At 38.5% G+C, this 23432-nt stretch overlaps 1 protein-coding gene across 2 annotated transcripts in view; it reads right to left on the bottom strand.

Annotated features, from left to right (window-relative positions):
• TEX11 (testis expressed 11) overlaps nt 1-23432 on the bottom strand; it is a 246857-nt gene that overhangs the window by 220703 nt on the left and 2722 nt on the right. For both annotated transcript variants that reach the window (XM_019428651.2, XM_019428652.2), the window contains exons 3-5: nt 4855-4976; nt 3855-3939; nt 382-461 (exon numbers count right to left, since the gene is read on the bottom strand). In XM_019428651.2, the coding sequence (XP_019284196.1) occupies nt 382-461; nt 3855-3939; nt 4855-4976 (287 nt within the window). The remainder of the gene's footprint in view (nt 1-381; nt 462-3854; nt 3940-4854; nt 4977-23432) is intronic.

Below are 23432 nucleotides of genomic sequence, written 5' to 3'. Positions count from 1 at the left end.
TCATTGTACTATCTTTGTGCATACACTTGAGCTTTTCAATAAAATAGTGTTTTACAACACTGGACAAATATTTTCCACTAAAAAAATATACTTACTTCCAGGGAGCAGGACAGGTGGGAAGGATGGAGCAGAGAACTATTATTTTTTTTACTTATCATAAATCCTGAATTTAAGTTCAACATTTAGTCCATTGAATCACTGTAATGACAATAGCACTGCTAAGACCTTTAATTGTAATAGGTATAATTATCCTAAAAGGAACATGGATAGCACTAAAGGATATAACCCCCTTCCAGGTTCACACTAACTGTAACCATCTTCATAAGGAGTAACGACTATCTCATTGCATCTGCACTTTCTCCTCATTTAATTAGGACTTACCAAAATCTGTCTTCGAATAGCATCTTCTGAAGCAGTTGAGACTTCACACATACACACCAACTTGCAAGCAACATGCCGTACTGCAAAACAGTAATTAGATGCCCATAAACACAAAACATTCATTCTCCTTTTATATACACTTAACAAAAAGAAATGAGGAGCAAAGTGCAAGCACTTTTGTTGTTAAAGTAGTAACTTTAAAGTCTTTTTGAAAAAAATCAATTATCAAAAGTAAATGACCTGAAAATTATCAAATGAATTATTTGCTTAATGCTCCAATCAGATATTTAATTTTCAAATTTTAATTTCTGCAAGTCTTAAATTCTGAAGGCTTACTAAAGATACCTGATTCCATTTGATGCTCTTGTATGTACCATGCTGACAGCAAAATAATTCTAAGTACAACTGGAATCTAAAGATATTCAACATCTGACAAAATTTCTGAACATTAGAATAATTTTGTTTTTTTTATTTTTTTAATGTTTACTTACTTTTGAGAGAGACACACAGAGTGTGAGCAGGAGAGGGTCAGAGAGAGAGGGAGATACAGAATCTGAAGCAAGCTCCAGGCTCTGAGCTGTCAGCACAGACCCTGATGTGGGACTCGAACTCAAAGAGTACGAGATCATGACCTGAGCCAAAGTCAGACACTTCACCAACTGAGCCACCCAGGCACCCCGGGCATAGTTTTAGATTATTCCCCTAAACTGTGAATCTGTCTAAATATATTCTTTTCTATAGATGATGTAAAAGTTCTTGAGGTATAACTCAGAAAATATAGATATCCTCTTCATATAGTTCATTTCCCCTGAAAATAGGAAAGTCTGAATAACTGTAAGCTCTTTATTTACACAGTTTCTCTCATCAGAAAACATGTCCACGTTTTAAAGATGAGTTCAGGGGCACCTGGGTGGCTCATTAGTTAAGTGTCCAACTTCGGCTCAGATCATGATCTCACGGTTCGTGGGTTTGAGCTCCACGTGTGGCTGGCTTCAGATCCTCTGTCCCCCTCTCTCTGCCCCTCCTCCACTCTCTCTCTCTCTCTCAAAAGTAAATAAAAATTAAAAAACAATAAAGATGACTTCACAAGTAACTGAACTAGTTGCCCTGATGTTAGATGATCTCAGCAGCCATTCAACCTATACTAATACCATTTTCAATTAATATTCCATCGAAAAAGAGATTTGCCCAGGTGAAATTATGGGGTAATTGAAGTCAGTTTCTTATTACTCATCATGAAATGTACATTCTAATCATCCTTTAATAAAGTGGTTTCTGAAAAAAACTTTCATCAAATTAATTCCTAATCATGTATTTACATTGTCTTACATTTCCAGTTTTGAAAATGTTTCCTTTATTTTTCGAAAGTTTACTAATTCTTTGGTATTCTCAAGGAACCTGATCTCTCAATTATTTTCCCACTCTGGGAGAGGTCCATCTACCAAATCTCTATTTGACAAGTAGTGAAAAATAGCTACAACAATGTTCCTTGATAGGCAGAATTGTAGGAGCTTAGAATTAATGCATTTTAATATCACACAGTTCAACTATGTACTATGTTTCTTCAACAGATAAACTTCTAACTCTTCTCTCCCCATAACTACAGGAACCAAGACTCCTAGGAGCAATGATATCCATATTTATCCAACAGTTACAGAGGTAGACCTATTCTCTAAGCATCCTAACAGAGGTATAGACTAATGAGTAAGTATATTATTGACTGTATTAACCACTAATTAATTACCCTAGACCTACACTGAAATTGTATACAGTTTGGTTTATATTCATAAACATAAATACTTAGCAATGAATTCCATTTGCTGCATACAGACAAAATTCATTTGTCTTCAGAAAGCCAAGCAGGCCAGAGATTCACGTTTTGGCTTGTTGCCTCGATGTATCCTTTATAATGGAGCAATATACTTTCCACAAATGCATTAACTGTCACTATCACTGTTGGAAATGAGAAACTGTCAGCACACTAACCCAGCCAGTTAGCTAAAGCACTAGAATTCTGCCAGACAGTGGACCACATTTAATGCATCCAAGCACATGAGTTTGGTTTGGGGGTTTTGTTTTGTTGTTGTTCTTTTAGTTTGCTCTCACAGGTAGAAAAAACTCCTATAATTGTTCTCAAGTAACTCAGTCCAAAGTCCATCAACCCACCTCATGAGGAAACTATTCTTTACCAATTTTTAAATCTAAATCTCTCACTTAGCAACAGTTCTCATTCTATTATTAATGGAGAAAGGAAACTGCTATTTGAGAGTCCTTCAGAATCCTGAAGATTCTGATCATCTCTTCTCCAGGAAAGATAATCCATGTGTCCTTTAACGTGCCATCAAGTTCTCATTTTCCCATCCTTTAATCATCTTTGTTTTTCACTACCAGACAATTTCTTGAGGTGATGCTTTTATTTGTGTGTATTTGTGTGTGTGTGTTAAACTGCATTCATAAATTAATATATTTTCTTTTACTCTTTACTCACTCTGTGGATGTGTATTTGTAATCTCCACTTTTCCCACTTAATTTTTTTGTTCCAAATTTTTATTTGGGGTGTCTGGGTGGCTCAGTCAGTCAAGCCTCCGACTCTTGATTTTGGCTCAGGTCAGGATCTCAAAGTTTGTGAACTGGAGCCCTGCATCAGGCACTGTGCTGACAGTGCAGAGCCTGCTTGGGATTCTCTCTCTCTCCCTCTGCCCCTCCCCTGATCATGCTCTCTCTCTCTCAAAAATAAACACTTTTTAAAAATAATAAAATAAAAATAAATTCTAGTTAGTTAACATACAGTGCAATGTTGGTTCCAGAAGTAGAATTCAGTGATTCATCACTTACATACAACACCCAGTGCTCATCATAACAAGTGCCCTCCTTCATACCCATCACCCATTTAGCTCATCCCTCACCCACCTCCTTCCATCACCCCTCAGTTTGTCCTCCAATTTAAGAGTCTCTTATGGTTTGCTTCTTTTTCTTCTTTCCTATATGTTCACTGTTTTGTTTCTTAAATTCCACATATAAGTGAAATCATATGGTGTTTGTCTTTCTCTATTTCGCTTAGCATAATACCCTCTAGCTCCATCCATGTCATTGCAAACAGCAAGATTTCATTCTTTTTGATAGCTGAGTAATATTCCATTGTATATATACACCACAGCTTCTTTATACACACCCTGATGTTTATAGCAGCATTATCAACAACAGCCAAATTATGGAAAAAGCCCAAATGTACATCAACTGATGAATGGATAAAGAAGCAGTGATGCTTTTAAACTTTTATTAATCAGGAGCTAACCTCTGAAAAATCACAAAATTCAAGATGTTTGCTTAAGAAACTTCTATGTATAGATCATTTTGTTTATTTTTCTTTTCATAAATACCCATTTATGAACCAGTCAAAATATTATTTAAACTGCAGGAACACAACCTAATGTATAATAAAAATATTCCTTGTAAAATGAATGTATACATACATTTAGCTTTCTGCTCTTCACTTATAACTGAACCTACTCTCTTGGTAACTGCCCAGTTCCATAGGTTTACTGCCATTTCTTCAACCTGGACAAGAAAAACATTTTATTAGCCAGTTAAAATACCATCCACCTCCAATGATATGGATTTTCTTGCATGTTTTATGCTTATGTGACTATTGTGGGTCATTTACAGGCCCCTCATAATCTAATCCCATTCTACCTTGCCTCCCAAAAACGTAGTCACATTATGTGACTGTCCCATGAACACAACTTGTTTATTTATATCTATGCACTTTTATTCATACTACTGGTTTTACCTAATATACCTCCTCCCCTTGTTTTTATGTAACTCAAATCCAGTTCGGTCTCACACATGAAGCTTTCAGCAACCACTATAGTCTATATTGATCTCTCCCTTCTTTGAACTTCTATATTCATTAAATTTCACATAATTGAGCAATTAATTATGCCACTTTGTATAATTTATTCTTTGCTTTAGTTGTTTTTAAGCCATTAGGCTTGAAAATCCAAAGACAGATTTCTATGTATTTATAATGGTTAATCACAATGGCTATTTTTTTATATAATTAAAATGGTGAATCATCAAAACTTATCAGAGGCACCTGGCTGGCTCAGTCAGTGGAGCATGTGACTCCTGTCTTGGGGTTATGAGTTCAAGCCCCACACTGAGTGTAGAGATTCCTTAAAAACAAAATCTTTCAGGGGCACCTGGGTGGCTCAGTCGGTTAAGCGGCCGACTTCGGCTCAGGTCACGATCTCACGGTCCGTGAGTTCGAGCCCCGCATCGGGCTCTGTGCTGACAGCTCAGAGCCTGGAGCCTGTTTCAGATTCTGTGTCTCCCTCTCTCTGACCCTCCCCCGTTCATGCTCTGTCTCTCTCTGTCTCAAAAATAAATAAACGTTAAAAAAAATAAAATTAAAAAAATAAAATAAAATAAAATCTTTCAAAAATTTTTCATAAACAAAATTTTTATACCAACCTGAGCATCCTGTATTTCAGCCATAGAATCCCTGTTGATATTTGCTATGTCATTGAAGAGTCTTTCAATTGCCTCAGGTATGCTAGGTGAATTATCTCTTACAATCAGGTTTTCAACAATTTCTGAAATAACAATGGATGATACAAGTGCTGTGAACTATCACCATTGGGAAAAAGTAGAAAATCATCTTTAAATCTGTTCTTAGATCTTTGGTAAAATAAATATAGCATGAAAAAACTTGAATTATCATTAGAGTAAAACCAAACTGGAGATAAAGTTTCTTTTAGGTAAGGGTAGAGTACAATTTCAAATAAAATTTGCATTCCCTGAGAGTCACTTGTTTAATAACTTAATCATCACTCATTGTCAGAAAGTAAAATGGCTTGACTTCACAAATAGATCATCTTACAACTACAAGATTTAAATTAACAATGTCTTCAAAACTAGAAAATGTAGAAATTCTGAAGGGAGACTGAGAATACCCATTAAAATTGAAATACTTATTAATATTTTTAAGCATTAGACAGACATAACTAACTCATGCTGGCACTGAAGTCTTGACCTTACTTTGTGAGAAAAAAAAAATGACATGCCCAATTACCAACAACATTAACCAATTATTGAATCTGTACAAGTGATGTCACCATTTTCTAAACAATCTAAGTTCCAGATTCCATATAACTGAATCTTACTAGGCCACAGAATTCCTTAAAACCCAAGTATGATGTAAAATCATAATTAATGCCCTTCATATTATCAAATTGAGGTTTTTCCAAACTCATGTAATAGAAGTCTCCATAACCTCTACACATCTCTAATTTCTTACATTTCTGAGCATCAACTAGCAAGAATGTTAATATTCTTAACAATACTATAAGAGCACATTCTGAAAGAATTTTTAACATGCTACAATAATAAATCTGCTAAATTAAAAACTTTCAGTTAAGCATCAGAAAATAGATTCATATTAAGACTTCATAAAGCAAACAGGCACCCAGCTGGCTCAGTTTGTAAAGCATGCAACTCTTGATCTCAGGGTTGTGAGCTCAAGTCCCATGTGGGATGCAGATTACTTAATAAAAAAAGCAAAAAAAAAAAAACCCCACTTTAAAAATGGGCAGAAGATCTGAATAGACATTTTTCTAAAGAAGACATACAGAAAGCCAATAAGTACCTGAAAAGATGTTCAACATCACTAATCATCAGGGAAATGAAAATCAAAATCACAATGAGATAGCACCTCACACCTGTTAGAATGGCTAATATCAAACAGACAAGAAATAAGTGTTGGCAAGGATGTGAAGAAAAAGGAACCCCTGCACACTGTTGGTGGGAATGTAAACTGGTGTAGCCACTACGTAAAACAGTATGGAAGTTTCTCAAAAAATTAAAAATAGACATACCATATGATCCAGCAATTCTACTTGTGGGTATTTATTCAGAGAAAATGAAAACAGTAACTTGAAAAAATATATGCTCCCCCACATTCATGGCAGTATTATTTACAATAATAACCAAAATATGGAAACAACCTAAGTGAACATCAACAGATGAATGGATAAAAATTTGCGGAATACATACAATGGAGTATTATTCAGCCATAAAAGAATGAAATCTTTTTATCTGAATGAAATCTTGCAATCTGTGACAACGTAGATGGACTTTGAGGGCATTATGCTAAGTGAAATAAGTCAAATAGAGAAAAACATATATTATATAATCTCACTTATATGTGGAATCTTAAAAAAAAAACAAGCTCATAGATACAGAGAACAGACTGGTGGTTGCTGGCAGTGGGGGGTGCAAAATGGGGGAAGGGAGTCAAAGGTACAAACTTCTAGTTATAAAGTAAGTCATGGGGATGTAATGTACAGCATGGCAACAATAGCTAATGATACTGTATTGTGTATTTGAAAGTTGCTAAAAGGGGCGCCTGGGTGGCTCAGTCGGTTAAGCGGCCGACTTCAGCTCAGGTCATGATCTCGCGGTCCGTGAGTTTGAGCCCTGCGTCAGGCTCTGTGCTGACCGCTCAGAGCCTGGAGCCTGTTTCAGATTCTGTGTCTCCCTCTCTCTCTGATCCTTCCCCATTCATGCTCTGTCTCTCTCTGTCTCAAAAATAAACGTTAAAAAATTAAAAAAAAAAAAAAAAAAAGAAAGTTGCTAAAAGAGTAAATCTTAAAAGTTCTCATCACAACAGGGGCACGTGGGTGGTTCAGCCAGTTGAGCACCGAGCTTGGGTCATAATCTCGTGGTCCTTGAATTCGAGCCCCACATTGAGCTCTGTGCTGACAGCACAGAGCTTGGAGCCTGCTTCGGATTCTGTCTCCCTCTCTACCCCTCACCTGCTCATGCTGTCTCTCTCTCTCTCTCTCTCTCTCAAAAAACATGAAAAAATTTTTTAAAGTTCTCATCACAAAAAAAAAACAACTTTGTAACTATTCATGGTGACAGATGTTAACTAGACTTGTAGTCATTATTTCACAATATGTACAATTACCAAATCATTATGCTATAGACCTGAAATTAATAGAATGTTGTATGTAAATTATACTTCAATAAAAAAATAGGAAAGTTTAAAAATGTTTTTAAGTATCCAAATATTATTTAAAAACAGATTCTTGAAATGTTTTTGGAAAGGAAACAAAAACCCAATGTAAATTTTTAATTTGAGGTCCTTTTTAAAAAAAGTCAAATATATTTTAGTAGAATACTAATTATAACTTGTGGTTACATAATACATGAGATTGTAAAGACATTAATTCTGACTTGTGGATGTTCTCTTAATGTTTTATAGAATTCATTGTCAGTATAATCCTGGTACTTTCAAAACATATTCTCAATGTCATTCAGTTGAGCAACTTGATTGACACCAGCTGAGGCAATGACAGCACTGCACTGTTTTATGATAAAACGCAGTCAGCAAAGCTAGGTAAGTAGTAGAGATCACAGAGCTGAATCGTTGACTTACATTATGAAGGAGACACTTCTGGGAGAAGCTCAGAAAAGAGCTTCTATAAATACAGCCTATTCCCGAGATCTGAAGACAACACGCTGTATTAACGTTTTATCAAGTAAGATTGTACATTTTGAAAGAAAATAATTACATTATCTTCCTGGCTGCTGAAATAAACTATGATTTACAGCATGACTTCAGTCAATTTAATTTAAATGAGATTCATCCTGATGGGGTCACTCTATTGAGATAGCCATGTTAATCAGTACCAATTAATTCTGATTTGGTAGACAGCATTCTAGGTATGGAATAATATAAAATAAGCATTTTCCCTATCCTTGAGAAAGGGAAGTTCCATTACAACATGGAAAAAATCTATCAAAAGTCCTGCCAAGTCTCTCCCTATGGCCTCCATCAGCTCAACCCGTCATTTGAAAGCCAAAGCAGCTCAAAGACCTGCCAGGGTCAATTCAAGATTTTACTCGGAGTCACAATGATTATCTGCAACCTCTTTAGTGAGAAAAAAACAAAAATGACAATAAAATTAACATTTGCATAATGCTTTACAGTCTCAAAGCTTTTTCACCTGCATTCTCATTTACTCATCAATCTACTCTGCAAGGGAGCATTTTTTATTTTATAAGATGCAGAAACTGAAATTTAAAAAGTGCAGTGACTTCTCAAAGGTGATAAAAAGAAAAAGTAGCAAACTAGGATTTGAACTCAGGCTTTCTCATTTGAAATCCTATACTTTCAACTATACTAGTTCTATAGGGAAAAGCCTGAAGCAAGTGATATGCCAAGATTGACACAACTAAAAAACAGCAGGGAAAGAAAAAATGAGCCAATACCATTCAGAGTACCACACTATAATTCTTATTGTGGGCTAAGAAAAGGTATTCCAGCACAGACTGGCTTGAATGAGGAGAGCCAAATATCCAAAGTGTCAAAAGGGCATGGCAAACTCAGGCAAACAGATTTAGTCTTACACTAAAATCAGAGTATAGATCTTATTTTCTGTGGTCAAAAAGATAATCATTTTTTATACAATATTCCAAGAGGTCCCAACTGACAAACTGGGTATGGTATAAGGGAACCCAAGCAGTGACTCATAACGCAGAAGTCAGGTGGAACTGCATGCATCACAGTTCAAAGAGAACTATTCACAGCAATGTATTGTACTTCTCAGCAGCATCTTGGTCCTAGAGGACTAGAAAAGGATGCAGGGCAGGCTAACTCCATGAAAATCATGACAAACAAAAATGATACAGCTAGCTCCAAAGCTCAACAGGTGCCTCGAGTATGTCCCCAGCATGTTAAATCTCAAACCTGATGGCCAGTATGACTTCACTTCAAACCAAACTCTTCCCTACTCCACTTTACTACTATTCTCTTTTTTGCCCTGGACAGTACCAGCTCAGGGACTGGAGCAAATCTAAGCCTGAGCTCAATAGGAGATAAAAAGCTATATAAAGTGTTGGAGGGCAAGTGGCTGGGAGTGTGGGGGAAGCAGGAGCTGACAGTATCATGTTAACCAAAAAGGAATTTCCAGCTTGATTCTGGTAAGGAAATACATCCAGTCACATTCGGTACACTAAACTTTGGAGACCATAGGACTAAAAAAACAACTACCCATATATGCAACAATATGGATGAATTTCAAAACAATTATGCTTCAAGGCACCAGGGTGGCTCAGTCGGTTAAACGTCTGACTTCAGTTCAGGTCATGATCTCTCAGTTTGTGAGTTCGAGCCCAGGATCTGGCTGTTGGCTGTCAGCACAGAGCCTACTTGGGGTCTTCTGTCCCCTTCTCTCTCTGCCTCTCCCCCGTCTCAAAAATAAATAAATATTAAGAAAAACAATTATGCTTAGTGAAAGACAGCATAGAAAAAAAGGATACATACTGTATAATTTCATTTATAAATTAATCTACCGTGAGAAATCAGAACAGTGGTTGCCTAGAGTGGAGGGAGGGGTAGACTGACTACAAAGGGGCATGACAGAATTTTCTGAGACGAAAATGTTGTTTCTTTACTTAAAAAAAATTTTTTTAAGGAGGCTCCACACCCAATGTGGGGCTCAAACTCACAACCCTGAGATCTAGAGCTGCATGCTTTACCAAATAAGCCAGCCAGGCATCCGGAGAATGTTCAGTTTCTTGATTCAAATGTTGTTTATATGGATTACATTTGCCCAAAAAAGGCATCAACCTGGACATATAAAATATGTGAATTCTACTGTATGTAAAGTATGCCTAAATAAAACTGATTTCTAAGAAAGAACAAGAAAAGAAAAAAAAAAAGAAAGGAAAAGGAAGGAGGGAGGAAGGGGAGGCAGGGGAAAGAAAGAAAGAAAAAGTTCTACAGAGTTGAAATCCCTGGAGGCTATAGGTCAAGAGCAGGATAGCACAATATGGCATCCAACTTTGTTCAACATCAGGAAAGCAGCCTCGGGGCCACCTAGCTGGCTCAGTGGGAGGAGCATCCGACTCCTAATCTTGGAGTCATGGGTTTAAGCTCCATGTTGTGTATAGTGATTACTAAAAACAAACAAAAAACTCAAAAAACAAAAGGCAGCCTCAAAGGTAAAGGAGGTTGGTCCACTTCGACAACCTTTACCCATTTCCCCACATCCCAGAAACACTGTAACCTATGTGAGAGGACAGAGAAGATGGATGTGTTAACTAACCTTATTGTGGTAATCATTTACATATATATATATATATATATATATACACCACACTGTATACCTTAAATTTACACAATGCTATATGTCAATTATATCTCAGTAAAACTGGGGGGAAAATGGTGAACAGGAGAGTTGGCAACTGGAGTGCATATACAAAGAGCCCCAAGAGTCCTTTGAAAAGATGAACCAGAGATTCTAAATCTAGGGCCAAAGCCAAGTATAAAATAAGACAGCTGCTAGACTTTGGAGACAAGAACAAATCAGGCAGGTGGCAAAGGCACACCAAAGCATGCTGAGTAACAGACTGATGTCAACCTTAAGTGAGGTTTTTCATGGCATAGCATTATGTTCTTAGACCTGTCCTATTTAACAATTTTATCAATGAGTTAGATGAAGAAGCTGAGATAGATGATATAATCAGCAATAAAAATGAAATCTCCAGTTCGTAGCAATAGGATTAATGTCAGATAAAAAATTATTAGGGGTGCCTGGCTGGCTCAGTCAGTACACCAAGCAACTCTTGATCTCAGGTTCATGAGTTCAAGCTCCATGTTAGGTATGGAACCTGCTAAAAAAAAAAGTATAGTCCTGCATTTAAGTCTTCAAAACTAACTGTACCAATATATGACAGGCAAGATGTAGCTTAACAGCAGCATGTACTAAAAAAAGACTGAGGGTCTTTTGGGGGCAAAAAGCTCAAAATGAATCACTAGGGTAGTGTGACTGGCCACACACACACACACCCCAAAAAAGGAAAACATAAATTTGATCTTAACTACATCAGTATATAACAGAATGATCACTCCTAAATCTATAAAGGATTGTTTTGTGCTGATCATATAAACCCTAAAGAATTGTGTTGTTATGAGTACCATGCTTTAAGGAATAACATGAAAAGAATAGAGCATGTTCAGAGGAAAGCACACAAGACATTGAAAGGACTAGAAACCAAAGAATATGAGGAATGACTGAAGAAACTGAAAATGCTTAATCTGAAGAAGACTTCCCAGGCAACATAAATATCTTCAAATAGTTGAAGAGCTGGCATACATTAAAGGAATTACACTTATTTAGCCCAAATGGGTATATAACTGAGACCAATTTCTTCTTGGTCTTGAAACTGAACTGTTTATACAAAAAGATGGATATTGGGGTGCCTGGTGGCTCAGTTGGTTAAGCGTCCAACTTCGGCTCAGGTCATGATCTCGTGGTTTGTGAGTTCCAGCCTCACGTCAGGCTCCGTGCTGACAGCTTGCTCAGAGCCTGGAGCCTGTTCTGGATTCTGTCTCCCTTTTTCTCTGCCCCTCCCCCACTCACACTCTGTCCCTGTCTCTCTCAAAAATAAACAGTAAAAAAAAATTTTTTTAAAGATGGCTGTTATATCACTTTTCCCTGACAAGAAAATGACCTAGAACTGCCACATGGTCTTTTGTGGTTCATTTTAACAAAATTTGACTGAAAACATTACGTGTACAGAAGAGAAAACACAAATGACCCGTAAATCTATAAAAATACACCCAACTTCACTAGTTACCAGGGAAATGAAAACTAAAATAACACTCATGGGAACATCTGGAGAGCTCAGTCAATTAATTGAGCATCTGACTCAATTTCAGCTCAGGTCATGATCCCAGGGTTGTGGAATCAAGCCCCACATTGGGCTCCATGCTGAGAGTGGAACCTGCTAAAGATTCTCTCTTTCATATAATTTAGAAGACATACTGTTGAGTTTTCCTGAGCTATGCTCACTTCTGTCTTTAAAATGTATTTGTGGGGCGCCTGGGTGGCTCAATCGGTTAAGCATCCGACTTTGGCTCAGGTCATGATCTCCGGTCCGTGAGTTTGAGCCCCGCGTCAGGCTCTGTGCTGACAGCTCAGAGCCTGGAGCCTGTTTCAGATTCTGTGTCTCCCTCTCTCTCTGACCCTCCCCCGTTCATGCTCTCTCTCTCTCTCTCTCAAAAATAAATAAACGTTAAAAAAAAATTTTTTAAATGTATTTGTGCCCGGGGCGCCTGGGTGGCTCAGTCGGTTAAGCAGCCGACTTCAGCTCAGGTCATGATCTCACGGTCCGTGAGTTCGACCCCCGCGTCGGGCTCTGTGCTGACAGCTCGAAGCCTGGAGCCCATTGCAGATTCTGTGTCTCCCTCTCTCTCTGACCCTCCCCTGCTCATGCTCTGTCTCTCTCTGTCTCAAAAATAAATAAACGTTAAAAAAAATTTTTTTTAATGTATTTGTGCCCATTCACAATTGCACCAAGAAGCATAAAATACCTAGGGATAAATCTAACCAAAGATGTAAAAGATCTGTATGCTGAAAACTATAGAAAGCTTATGAAGGAAATTGAAGAAAATATGAAGAAGTGGAAAAACATTCCACGCTCATGGATTGGAAGAATAAATATTGTCAAAATGTCAATACTACCCAAACCTATCTACACATTCAATGCAATCCCAATCAAAATTGCACCAGCATTCTTCTCAAAGCTAGAACAAGCAATCCTAAAATTCATATGGAACCACAAAAGGCCCCGAATAGCCAAAGCAATTTTGAAGAAGAAGACCAAAGCAGGAGGCATCACAATCCCAGACTTTAGCCTCTACTACAAAGCTGTCATCATCAAGACAGCATGGTATTGGCACAAGAACAGACACATAGACCAATGGAATAGAATAGAAACCCCAGAACTAGACCCACAAACGTATGTCCAACTAATCTATGACAAGCAGGAAAGGACATCCAATGGAAAAAAAGAGTCTCTTTAACAAATGGTGCTGGCAGAACTGGACAGCAACATGCAGAAGGATGAAACTAGTCCACTTTCTTACACCATTCACAAAGACAAACTCAAAATGGATAAAGGACCTGAAGTGAGACAGGAAACCATCAAAACCCTAGAGGAGAAAGCAGGAAAAGACCTCTCTGACCTCAGCAGCAATTTCTTACTTGACACATCCCCAAAGGCAAGGGAATTAAAAGCAAAAATGAACTATTGGGACCTCATGAAGATAAAAAGCTTCTGCAGAGCAAAGGAAACAATCAACAAAACCAAAAGGCAACCAACGGAATGGGAAAAGATATTTGCAAATGACATATTGGACAAAGGGTTAGTATCCAAAATCTATAACGAGCTCACCAAACTCCACACCTGAAAAACAAACAATCCAGTGAAGAAATGGGCAGAGGGGCGCCTGGGTGGCTCGGAGGGTTAAGCGTCCAACTTCGGCTCAGGTCATGATCTCACAGTCCGTGACTTCGAGCCCCGCGTCGGACTCTGTGCTGACAGCTCAGAGCCTGGAGCCTGTTTTGGGTTCTGTGTCTCCTTCTCTCTCTGCCCTCCCCTGTTCATGCTCTGTCTCTCTCTGTCTCAAAAATAAATAAACGTTAAAAAAATTAAAAAAAAAAAAAGAAATGGGCAGAAAACATGAATAGACACTTCTCTAAAGAAGACATCCGGATGGTCAACAGGCACATGAAAAGATGCTCAACGTCGCTCCTCATCAGGGAAATACAAATGAAAACCACACTCAGATATCCCCTCATGCCAGTCAGAGTGGCCAAAATGAACAAATCAGGAGACTATAGATGCTGGAGAGAATGTGGAGAAACGGAAACCCTCTTGCACTGTTGGTGGGAATGCAAACTGGTGCAGACACTCAGGAAAACAGTGTGGAGGTTCCTCAGAAAATTAAAAATAGACCTACCCTCTGACCCAGCAGTAGCACTGCTAGGAATTTACCCAAGGGATACAGGAGTGCTGATGCATAGGGGCACTTGCACCCCAATGTTTATAGCAGCACTCTCAATAATAGCCAAATTGTGGAAAGAGCCTAAATGTCCATCAACTGATGAATGGATAAAGAAATTGTGGTTTATATACACAATGGAATACTACGTGGCAATGAGAAAGAATGAAATATGGCCCTTTGTAGCAACGTGGATGGAACTGGAGAGTGTGATGCTAAGTGAAATAAGCCATACAGAGAAAGACAGATACCGTGTTTTCACTCTTATGTGGATCCTGAGAAACTTAACAGAAACCCATGGGGGAGGGGAAGGAAAAAAAAAAAGAGGTTAGAGTGGGAGAGAGCCAAAGCATCAGAGACTCTTAAAAACTGAGAACAAACTGAGGGTTGATGGGGGGTGGGAGGGAGGGGAAGGTAGATGATGGGTACTGAAGAGGGCATCTTTTGGGATGAGCACTGGGTGTTGTATGGAAACCAATTTGACAATAAATTTCATATATTATAAATAAATAAATAATTAATTAAGTAAGTAAGTAAGTAAAAAGTGATTTAAAAAAAATAAAGTCCACTGTTTAAAAAGTCAAAAAATATAAAAATAAAAAATAAAATAAAATAAAATGTATTCGTTGCTTAAGTATCTTGCATTTGTAAAACACTTGTGTTCTGCCAATAAAATTTGCCTCAGAAAAAACAATTCTGTCTCTCCCTCTGCCCCCTCCCCCACTTGCACCCTTTCTCTAAAATAAATAAATATAAATAAATAAATAAATAAATAATAAAAAAATAAAACAACACTCATAAGATGGTAACATTAATGAAACAGAAACTGGCTAGGGATAATATGGGAACTCTGCACTATTTTTGCAATTTTTCTGTAAATCTAAAACTATTCCAAAATAAAATGTTAATTAAAAACAACAGGGGCATCTTGCTGGCTTGGTTGGTTAAGAGTCTGACCTCAGCTCAGGTCATGATCCCACCACTTATGACTTTGAGCTCCACATGGGGCTCTGTGCTGACAGCTCAGAGCCTGGAGCCTGGTTCACATTCTGTGTCTCCATCTCTCTCTGCCCCTCCCCGGCTTGCACTCTGTTTCTCTCAAAAATAAATAAACATTAAAAAAATTTAAAAACTAGGGGCACCTGGGTGGCTCAGTTAAGTGTCTGACTCTTGGTTTCAGCTCAGGTCATGATCTCACAGTTAGTGAGTTCAAGCCCCACATTGGGCTCAGTGCTGACAGCACTGAACCTGCCTGTGATTCTCTCTCCCTCTCTCTCTGCCCCTCCTCTGCTAGCTCACTCTCTCACTCTCAAAATGAATAAAAATAAACTTTAAATTTTTTTTAAAAATTTTAAAAAATACAAAATAAAAACAACAATACTCTTCACACTTGCAAATTTTTTTAAGTCTGACAATACCAATTCTTAGCAAGGATACAGGGCAAAGAGAAAGGAAGAGAGTATAAACTGCTAAAACTACATTGAACAGAAATTTAGAAATATTTATAAAGTTAAAGATGCTCATAGCTTTTGACCCAGCAGTTCCACTCCTAAATGTATACCCTAGAACAGCACTGCCACTACAGGGTAGATACTAGCCACATGTGACTATTGAGAACTCAGAATGAGGCAAATCCAAAATGAGATGTGCTTTAAGTATAAAATACGTATCTGACTTTTTCAAAGACTTTGGACCAAAAAAAGGATGTAAAATATCCCATGAATGATTTTTATATTGACTATATAAATATATTTTAGATATATTGAGCTATATAATTTGTATTGTTTTTAAGTTTATTTATTTTTTTAAATAATGTCTACACCCAACATGGGGCTTGAACTCACAACCCCGAGGTCAAGAGTTGCATGCTCTACTGACTGAGCCAGGCAGGCACCCCTGGCAGGGGTTTTCAGACATTTTTTGACCACCACCTATGGCAAAGAAATATATTTTACATCACATCTACACTTTGGACCAAAAGTTTAATGAAATGATTTTACCCTTATTATATGCAGTACACGATGACATTTTCTGCTCTGTGGTTTTTCATTTAAAAATGTTGGTTATTACCCACTAAATTTATTTCTCGAGCACTGGTGGGTGAGGCTGTAGTGCAGTACTGTCCGACTGAAACAGTGCAGACACAAATAATTTTCTAGTTTTTAGTAGCCACACGAAGAAAGGCTAATTAGGTTAAATTCTGACAATCCAAATTATAGGGGTGCCTGGCTGGCTCCCTGTCGGGAGTTTAAACCCCATGTTGGGTGTCGAGATTACTTAAAAAAAATAAAAGAAAAAAAGAAAAAGTCCTGTTAAACTCTCTGAAACACAATGTTCATTGTAGTGTTGTTGTTTGTAATAGCAAATATTACAAAAAACAACTCACAGCCAACAAATGAGATTGGATTAATAAATTGTGAAACACCTGTATTCAAAGTAATAGCAATCATCAGCAGTGGAAACAAATCAACTAGAACTAAACTATCCATATGGGTAAATATTAAAAACACACACTGAGCAAAAAAAGACAAGCTGCAGAAAAAAAATTACACAAACTGATATAATTTATGTAAAATTTTAAAAGATGAAAAAGTGGTACATGTAATCTTTTAGTTCTCTGAAACAATGAACTATCTGAAGCATATAGCAAATTGTTAAGACTCCACAAAATTTGGGGTACCTGGATGGCTCAGTCAGTTAACTGTGTGACTTTGGCTCAGGTCATGATCTCAAGGTTTGTGGGTTCGAGGCCTGCATTGGGCTCTGTGCTGACAACAGCTCAGAGCCTGGAGCCTGCTTCAGGTTCTTTGTCTCCCTCTCTCTCTGCCCCTCCCCCACTCATGCTCAGTCTCTCTCCCAAAAATAAACAAACATTAAAAAAAAGTTCAACAAAACTTAGTGCTAGGTATACAGATGTTAGTTCTGATATTCTCTATAATTTTCTGTGTGCTTAAAATATTTATGTAAATATAAGATTTCAAATACCATATACAATTGACCCCTGAACAACACAGGGGTTAGGGTCACTGACCCCTACACAGTCAAAAATCTCTATGAATTGACTCTCAAAAAACTTAACTATAATAGACTACTGTTGGTCAGAAGACTTACCAATAACATACACAGTCAATTAACATATTTTGTTATGTTATGTATATTATATACTGTATTCTTACAATAAAGTGAGCTAGTGAAAAGAAAATGTTAAGAAAATCATAAAGAAGAGAAATATTTATAATATCATACTGTAGAAAATCTCCACGTAAGTGCACCTCCACAGTTCAAGCCTGCATTGGCTGACAATTGTACTTAAAAGTCATAATCTTTATTCCATATCTGTATCTTTAAGATACTTTATTCTTGGTGTGCCTAGCTGGCTCAGTCAGTGGAGTGTGCAATTCTCGATATTCGAGTTGTGGATTCAAGTCCCACTATAACTGGAGAGATTACTTTAAAATAAATAAGATAATAATATAAATAGATACTATATCCTAACTTAAAACTTAAGGCTTTGGAGGCCCCTCACCGGCTCAATCAGTAGAACATGCAACTCTTGATCTCAGGGTCCTGAGTTTGAAATCCACATTTGGTGTAGAGTTTACTTAAAAAATAAAAATAGGCAGCTTTTGGGTCCCTGGGTGGCTCAGTCGGCTAGGTGTTCAACTTCTGGTTTGGGCTCAGGTCATGAACTCGCAGTTTGTGAGTTTGAGCCCTGCATACAGCTCTGTGCTGACAGTGCAGAGCCTTCTTGGAATTCTCTCTCTCCCTTTCTCTCTGCCCCTCCCCTGCTTGCACACTCTCTCTCTCTCAAAATAAGTAAATAAGCTTAAAAACATTTTTAATTAAAAAAAAAGGCAGCTCTTTTTGCCCACAGGTCCTGTCCCCATGAATAAAACCACTTTTTTGCATCAATAAACAAAAATAATTTAAAAATTAAAAAACTGAAATTAAAAAACAAATTAAATTAAATTACCCTCATTAAAAATAAATAAAAAGTTTTTTTTAAATACTTAAGGCTTTATTGGTGTTTTTAAACGACAAGCATTGGAGCTGCCTGAAGGGCTGTCCAGGAAAGAGGAAGAGCCAGATTCTTCAAATATGGCCTGTACCACTTAAATACTAACCTACAGAAAGGAAATAAGGAGGAAGATGGCGGCATAGGAGGATGCTGGGCTCACCACGTCCTGCTGATCACTTAGATTCCACCCACATCTGCCTAAATAACCCAGAAAACCACCAGAAGACTAGCAGAACAGACTCTCCGGAGCCAAGCTTAGACAAGAGGCCCACGGAACAGGGTAGGAAGGGCGGAGAGGCAGTGTGCACTACACAGACTGGCAGGAGGGAGCTGGGGCGGTGGAGGGGCAGCCCGCCCGGCAAGGCAGAGCCTCGCAAAAGCAGAGGGGCTGGATGGAGTGTGTTCTGACAGCCAGTGGGACTTAACATCTGGAATGTTATAAGTCAACAGCTCTGCTCAGAGAGTGGGAGGGCTAGAGGACAATGGGAGGGAGAGTTGTTGAGCCCCTGAGGACAGAGCTGAGTTCAGCAGGGAACAAAGGCACTGGGAAACACCATCTCCCTTGCCCATCCCCCAGCCAAAATCCCAAAGGGAACCAGTTCCCATCATGGAACTTGCTTGCACCACACAAACACCCAACACTGTGCTTCTGTGGATCCATCCCTCCAACAGGTCTGCCTCCCTCCCAGTGTCGCAGGGCCCCTCCCGAAGCAGACCACTGAAGGCAAAGCGAGCTGAGTCTGCCCCTCCCGCCCCTGTGCACCTTGCAGATCCACCCCGGCTACCACGCCAGATCCCATCAAAGCAGCACCACAAGCCTGGCAGTGTGCAAGTAGCCCAGACAGGGGCCACACCACTCCACAGGGAGTCCTGCCCCTGGGAGAGGGGAAGATAAGGTACACACCAGTCTGACTGTGGCCCCAGCGGTGGGCTGGGGGCAGACATCAGGTCTGACTGCAGCCCCGCCCCCCAACGCAAGTTACTCCAGACAGCACAGCGGAAGAGCCCTGCAGTTCCACACCACTCCAGGGACTATCCAAAATGACGAAACAGAAGAATTCTCCTCAAAAGAAACTCCAGGAAGTAGCGACAGCTAACGAACTGATCAAAAACGATTTAAGCACTATAGCAGAAAATGAATTTAAAATAATAGTCATAAAATTAATCGCTGGGCTTGAAAACAGTATACAGGACAGCAGAGAATCTCTTGCTACAGAGATCCAGGGACTAAGAAACAGGAGGAGCTAAAAAATGCTATAAATGAGTTGCAAAATAAAATGGAGGCAACCACAGCTCGGATTGAAGAGGCAGAGGAGAGAATAGGTGAATTAGAAGATAAATATTATGGAAAAAGAGGAAGCTGAGAAAAAGAGAGACAAAAAAATCCAGGAGTATGAGGGGAGAATTAGAGAACTAAGTGATGCGATGAAACCCAATAATGTATGCACAATTGGGATTCCAGAGGAGGAAGAGAGAGAGAGAAAGGTGCTGAAGGTGTACTTGAAGAAATCATAGCTGAGAACTGCCCTGAACTGGGGAAGGAAAAAGGCACTGAAATCCAAGAGGCACAGAGAACTCCCTTCAGACGTAACTTGAATCGATCTTCTGCACGACATAGCATAGTGAAACTGGCAAAATACAAGGATAAAGAGAAAATTCTGAAAGCAGCTAGATTTAAACGTGCTGTAACATAGAAAGGGAGACCGATAAGACTCGTGACGGATCTCTCTACTGGAACTTGGCAGGCCAGAAAGGAATGGCAGGAAACCTTCAATGTCATGAACAGAAAAAATATGCAGCCGAGAATCCTTTATCCAGCAAGTCTGTCATTTAGAATAGAAGGAGAGATAAAGGTCTTCCCAAACAAAAAAAACTGAAGGAATTCGTCACCACTAAACCAGCCCTACAAGAGATCCTAAGGGGAATCCTGTGAGACAAAGTACCAGAGACATCACTACAACCATGAAACCTACAGACATCACAATGACTCTAAACCCATATCTTTCAATAATAACACTGAATGTAAATGGACTAAATGCTCCAGCCAAAAGACACAGGGTATCAGAATGGATAAAAAAAACAAGACCCGTCTATTTGCTGTCTACAAGAGACTCATTTTAGACCTGAGGACACCTTCAGATTGAAAGTGAGGGGATGGAGAACTATCTACCATGTTACTGGAACTTAAAAGAAAGCTGGAGTAGACATGCTTATATCAGACAAACTAGACTTTAAATTAAAGGCTGTAACAAGAGATGAAGAAGGGCATTATATAATAATTACAGGGTCTATCCATCACGAAGAGCTAACAATTATAAATGTCTATGTGCCGAAAACGGGAGCCCCCAAATATATAAAACAATTAATCACAAACATAAGCAACCTTATTGATAAGAATGTGGTAATTGCAGAGGACTTTAATATTCCACTTACAACAATGGATAGATCATCTAGACACAAGATCAATAAAGAAACAAGGGCCCTGAATGATACATTGGATCAGATGGACTTGACAGATATATTTAGAACGCTGCATCCCAAAGCAACAGAATATACTTTCTTCTCGAGTGCACATGGAACATTCTCCAAGATAGATCACATACTGGGTCACACAACAGCCCTTCATAAGTATACAGGAATTGAGATCATACCATGCATACTTTCAGACCTCAATGCTCTGAAGCTTGAAATCAACCACAGGAAAAAGTCTGGAAAACCTCCAAAAGCATGGAGGTCAAAGAACACCCTACTAAAAAATGACTGGGTGGGCGCCTGGGTGGCGCAGTCGGTTAAGCGTCCGACTTCAGCCAGGTCACGATCTTGCGGTCCGTGAGTCCGTGAGTTCGAGCCCCGCGTCAGGCTCTGGGCTGATGGCTCGGAGCCTGGAGCCTGTTTCCGATTCTGTGTCTCCCTCTCTCTCTGCCCCTCCCCCGCTCATGCTGTGTCTCTCTCTGTCCCAAAAATAAATAAAAAAATAAAAAAAATAAAAAAATAAAAAAAAAAACGTTGAAAAAAAAAAGAATGACTGGGTCAACCAGGCAATTAGAGAAGAAATTAAAAAATATATGGAAAGAAATGAAAATGAAAACACAACAATCCAAACACTTTGGGATGCAGCGAAGGCAGTCCTGAGAGGAAAATACATTGCAATCTAGGCCTATCTCAAGAAACAAGAAAAATCCCAAATACAAAATCAAACAGCACACCTAAAGGAAATAGAAGCAGAACAGCAAAGGCAGCCGAAACCCAGCAGAAGAAGAGAAATAATAAAGATCAGAGCAGAAATAAACAATATAGAATCTAAAAAAACTGTAGAGCAGATCAACGAAACCAAGAGTTGGTTTTTTGAAAAAATAAACAAAATTGATAAACCTCTAGCCAGGCTTCTCAAAAAGAAAAGGGAGATGACCCAAATAGATAAAATCATGAATGAAAATGGAATTATTACAACCAACCTCTCAGAAATACAATTATCAGCGAATACTATGAAAAATTATATGCCAACAAACTGGACAACCTGGAAGAAATGGACAAATTCCTAAACACCCACACACTTCCAAAACTCAAACAAGAAGAAATAGAAAGCTTGAACAGACCCATAACCAGCGAAGAAACTGAATCAGTTATCAAAAATCTCCCAACAAATAAGAGTCCAGGAACAGATGGCTTCCCAGGGGAATTGTACCAGACATTTAAAGCAGAGATAATACCTATCCTTCTCAAGCTATTCCAAAAAACAGAAAGGGAAGGAAAACTTCCAGACTCATTCTATGAAGCCAGCATTACTTTGATTCCTAAAGCAGACAGAGACCCAGTAAAAAAAGAGAACTACAGGCCAATATCCCTGATGAATATGGATGCAAAAATTCTCAATAAGATACTAGCAAATCGAATTCAACAGCATATAAAAAGAATTATTCACCATGATCAAGTGGGATTCATTCCTGGGCTGCGGGGCTGCGGGGCTGGTTCAACATTCACAAATCAATCAATATGATACATCACATTAATAAAAGAAAAGATAAGAACCATATGATCCTGTCAATCGATGCAGAACAAGCATTTGACAAAATTCAGCATCCTTTCTTAATAAAAACCCTCGAGAAAGTCGGGAAAGAAGGAACATACTTAAACATCATAAAAGCCATTTATGAAAAGCCCACAGCTAATATCATCCTCAATGGAGAAAAACTGAGAGCTTTCTCCCTGAGATCAGGAACACAAAAGGGATGTCCACTCTCATTGCTGTTGTTTAACATAGTGTTGGAAGTCCTAGCATCAGCAATCAGACAACAAAAGGAAATCAAATGCATCAAAATTGGCAAAGATGAAGTCAAGCTTTCACTTTTTGCACATGACATGATATTATACATAGAAAATCAGATAGACTCCACCAAAAGTCTGCTAGAACTGATACATGAAGTCAGCAAAGTTGCAGGATACAAAATCAATGTACAGAAATCAGTTGCATTCTTATACACTAATAATGAAGCAACAGAAAGACAAATAAAGAAACTGATCCCATTCACAATTGCACCAAGAAGCATAAAATACCTAGGGATAAACCTAACTGAAGATGTAAAAGATCTGTATGCTGAAAAGTATAGACAGTTTATGAAGGAAATTGAAGAAGATATAAAGAAGTGGAAAAACATTCCGTGCTCATGGATTGGAAGAATAAATATTGTCAAAATGTCAATACTACCCAAAGCTATGTACACATTGAATGCAATCCCAATCAAAATTGCACCAGCATTCTTCTCGAAACTAGAACAAGCAATCCTAAAATTCATATGGAACCACAAAAGGCCCCGAATAGCCAAAGCAATTTTGAAGAAGAAGACCAAAGCAGGAGGCATCACAATCCCAGACTTTAGCCTCTACTACAAAGCTGTCATCATCAAGACAGCATGGTATTGGCACAAGAACAGACACATAGACCAATGGAATAGAATAGAAACCCCAGAACTAGACCCACAAACGTATGGCCAACTAATCTTTGACAAAGCAGGAAAGGACATCCAATGGAAAAAAGACAGTCTCTTTAACAAATGGTGCTGGCAGAACTGGACAGCAACATGCAGAAGGATGAAACTAGACCACTTTCTTATACCATTCACAAAAACAAACTCAAAATGGATAAAGGACCTGAATGTGAGACAGGAAACTATCAAA

The sequence above is a fragment of the Panthera pardus genome, unplaced genomic scaffold, assembly GCF_024362965.1.
Source record: "Panthera pardus isolate Hobbes unplaced genomic scaffold, ASM2436296v1 HiC_scaffold_27, whole genome shotgun sequence".
NCBI classification, from domain to species: domain Eukaryota; kingdom Metazoa; phylum Chordata; class Mammalia; order Carnivora; family Felidae; genus Panthera; species Panthera pardus.
Note: the sequence above shows the minus strand (reverse complement) of the source record. Positions and strands in the feature narration are given on the sequence as shown.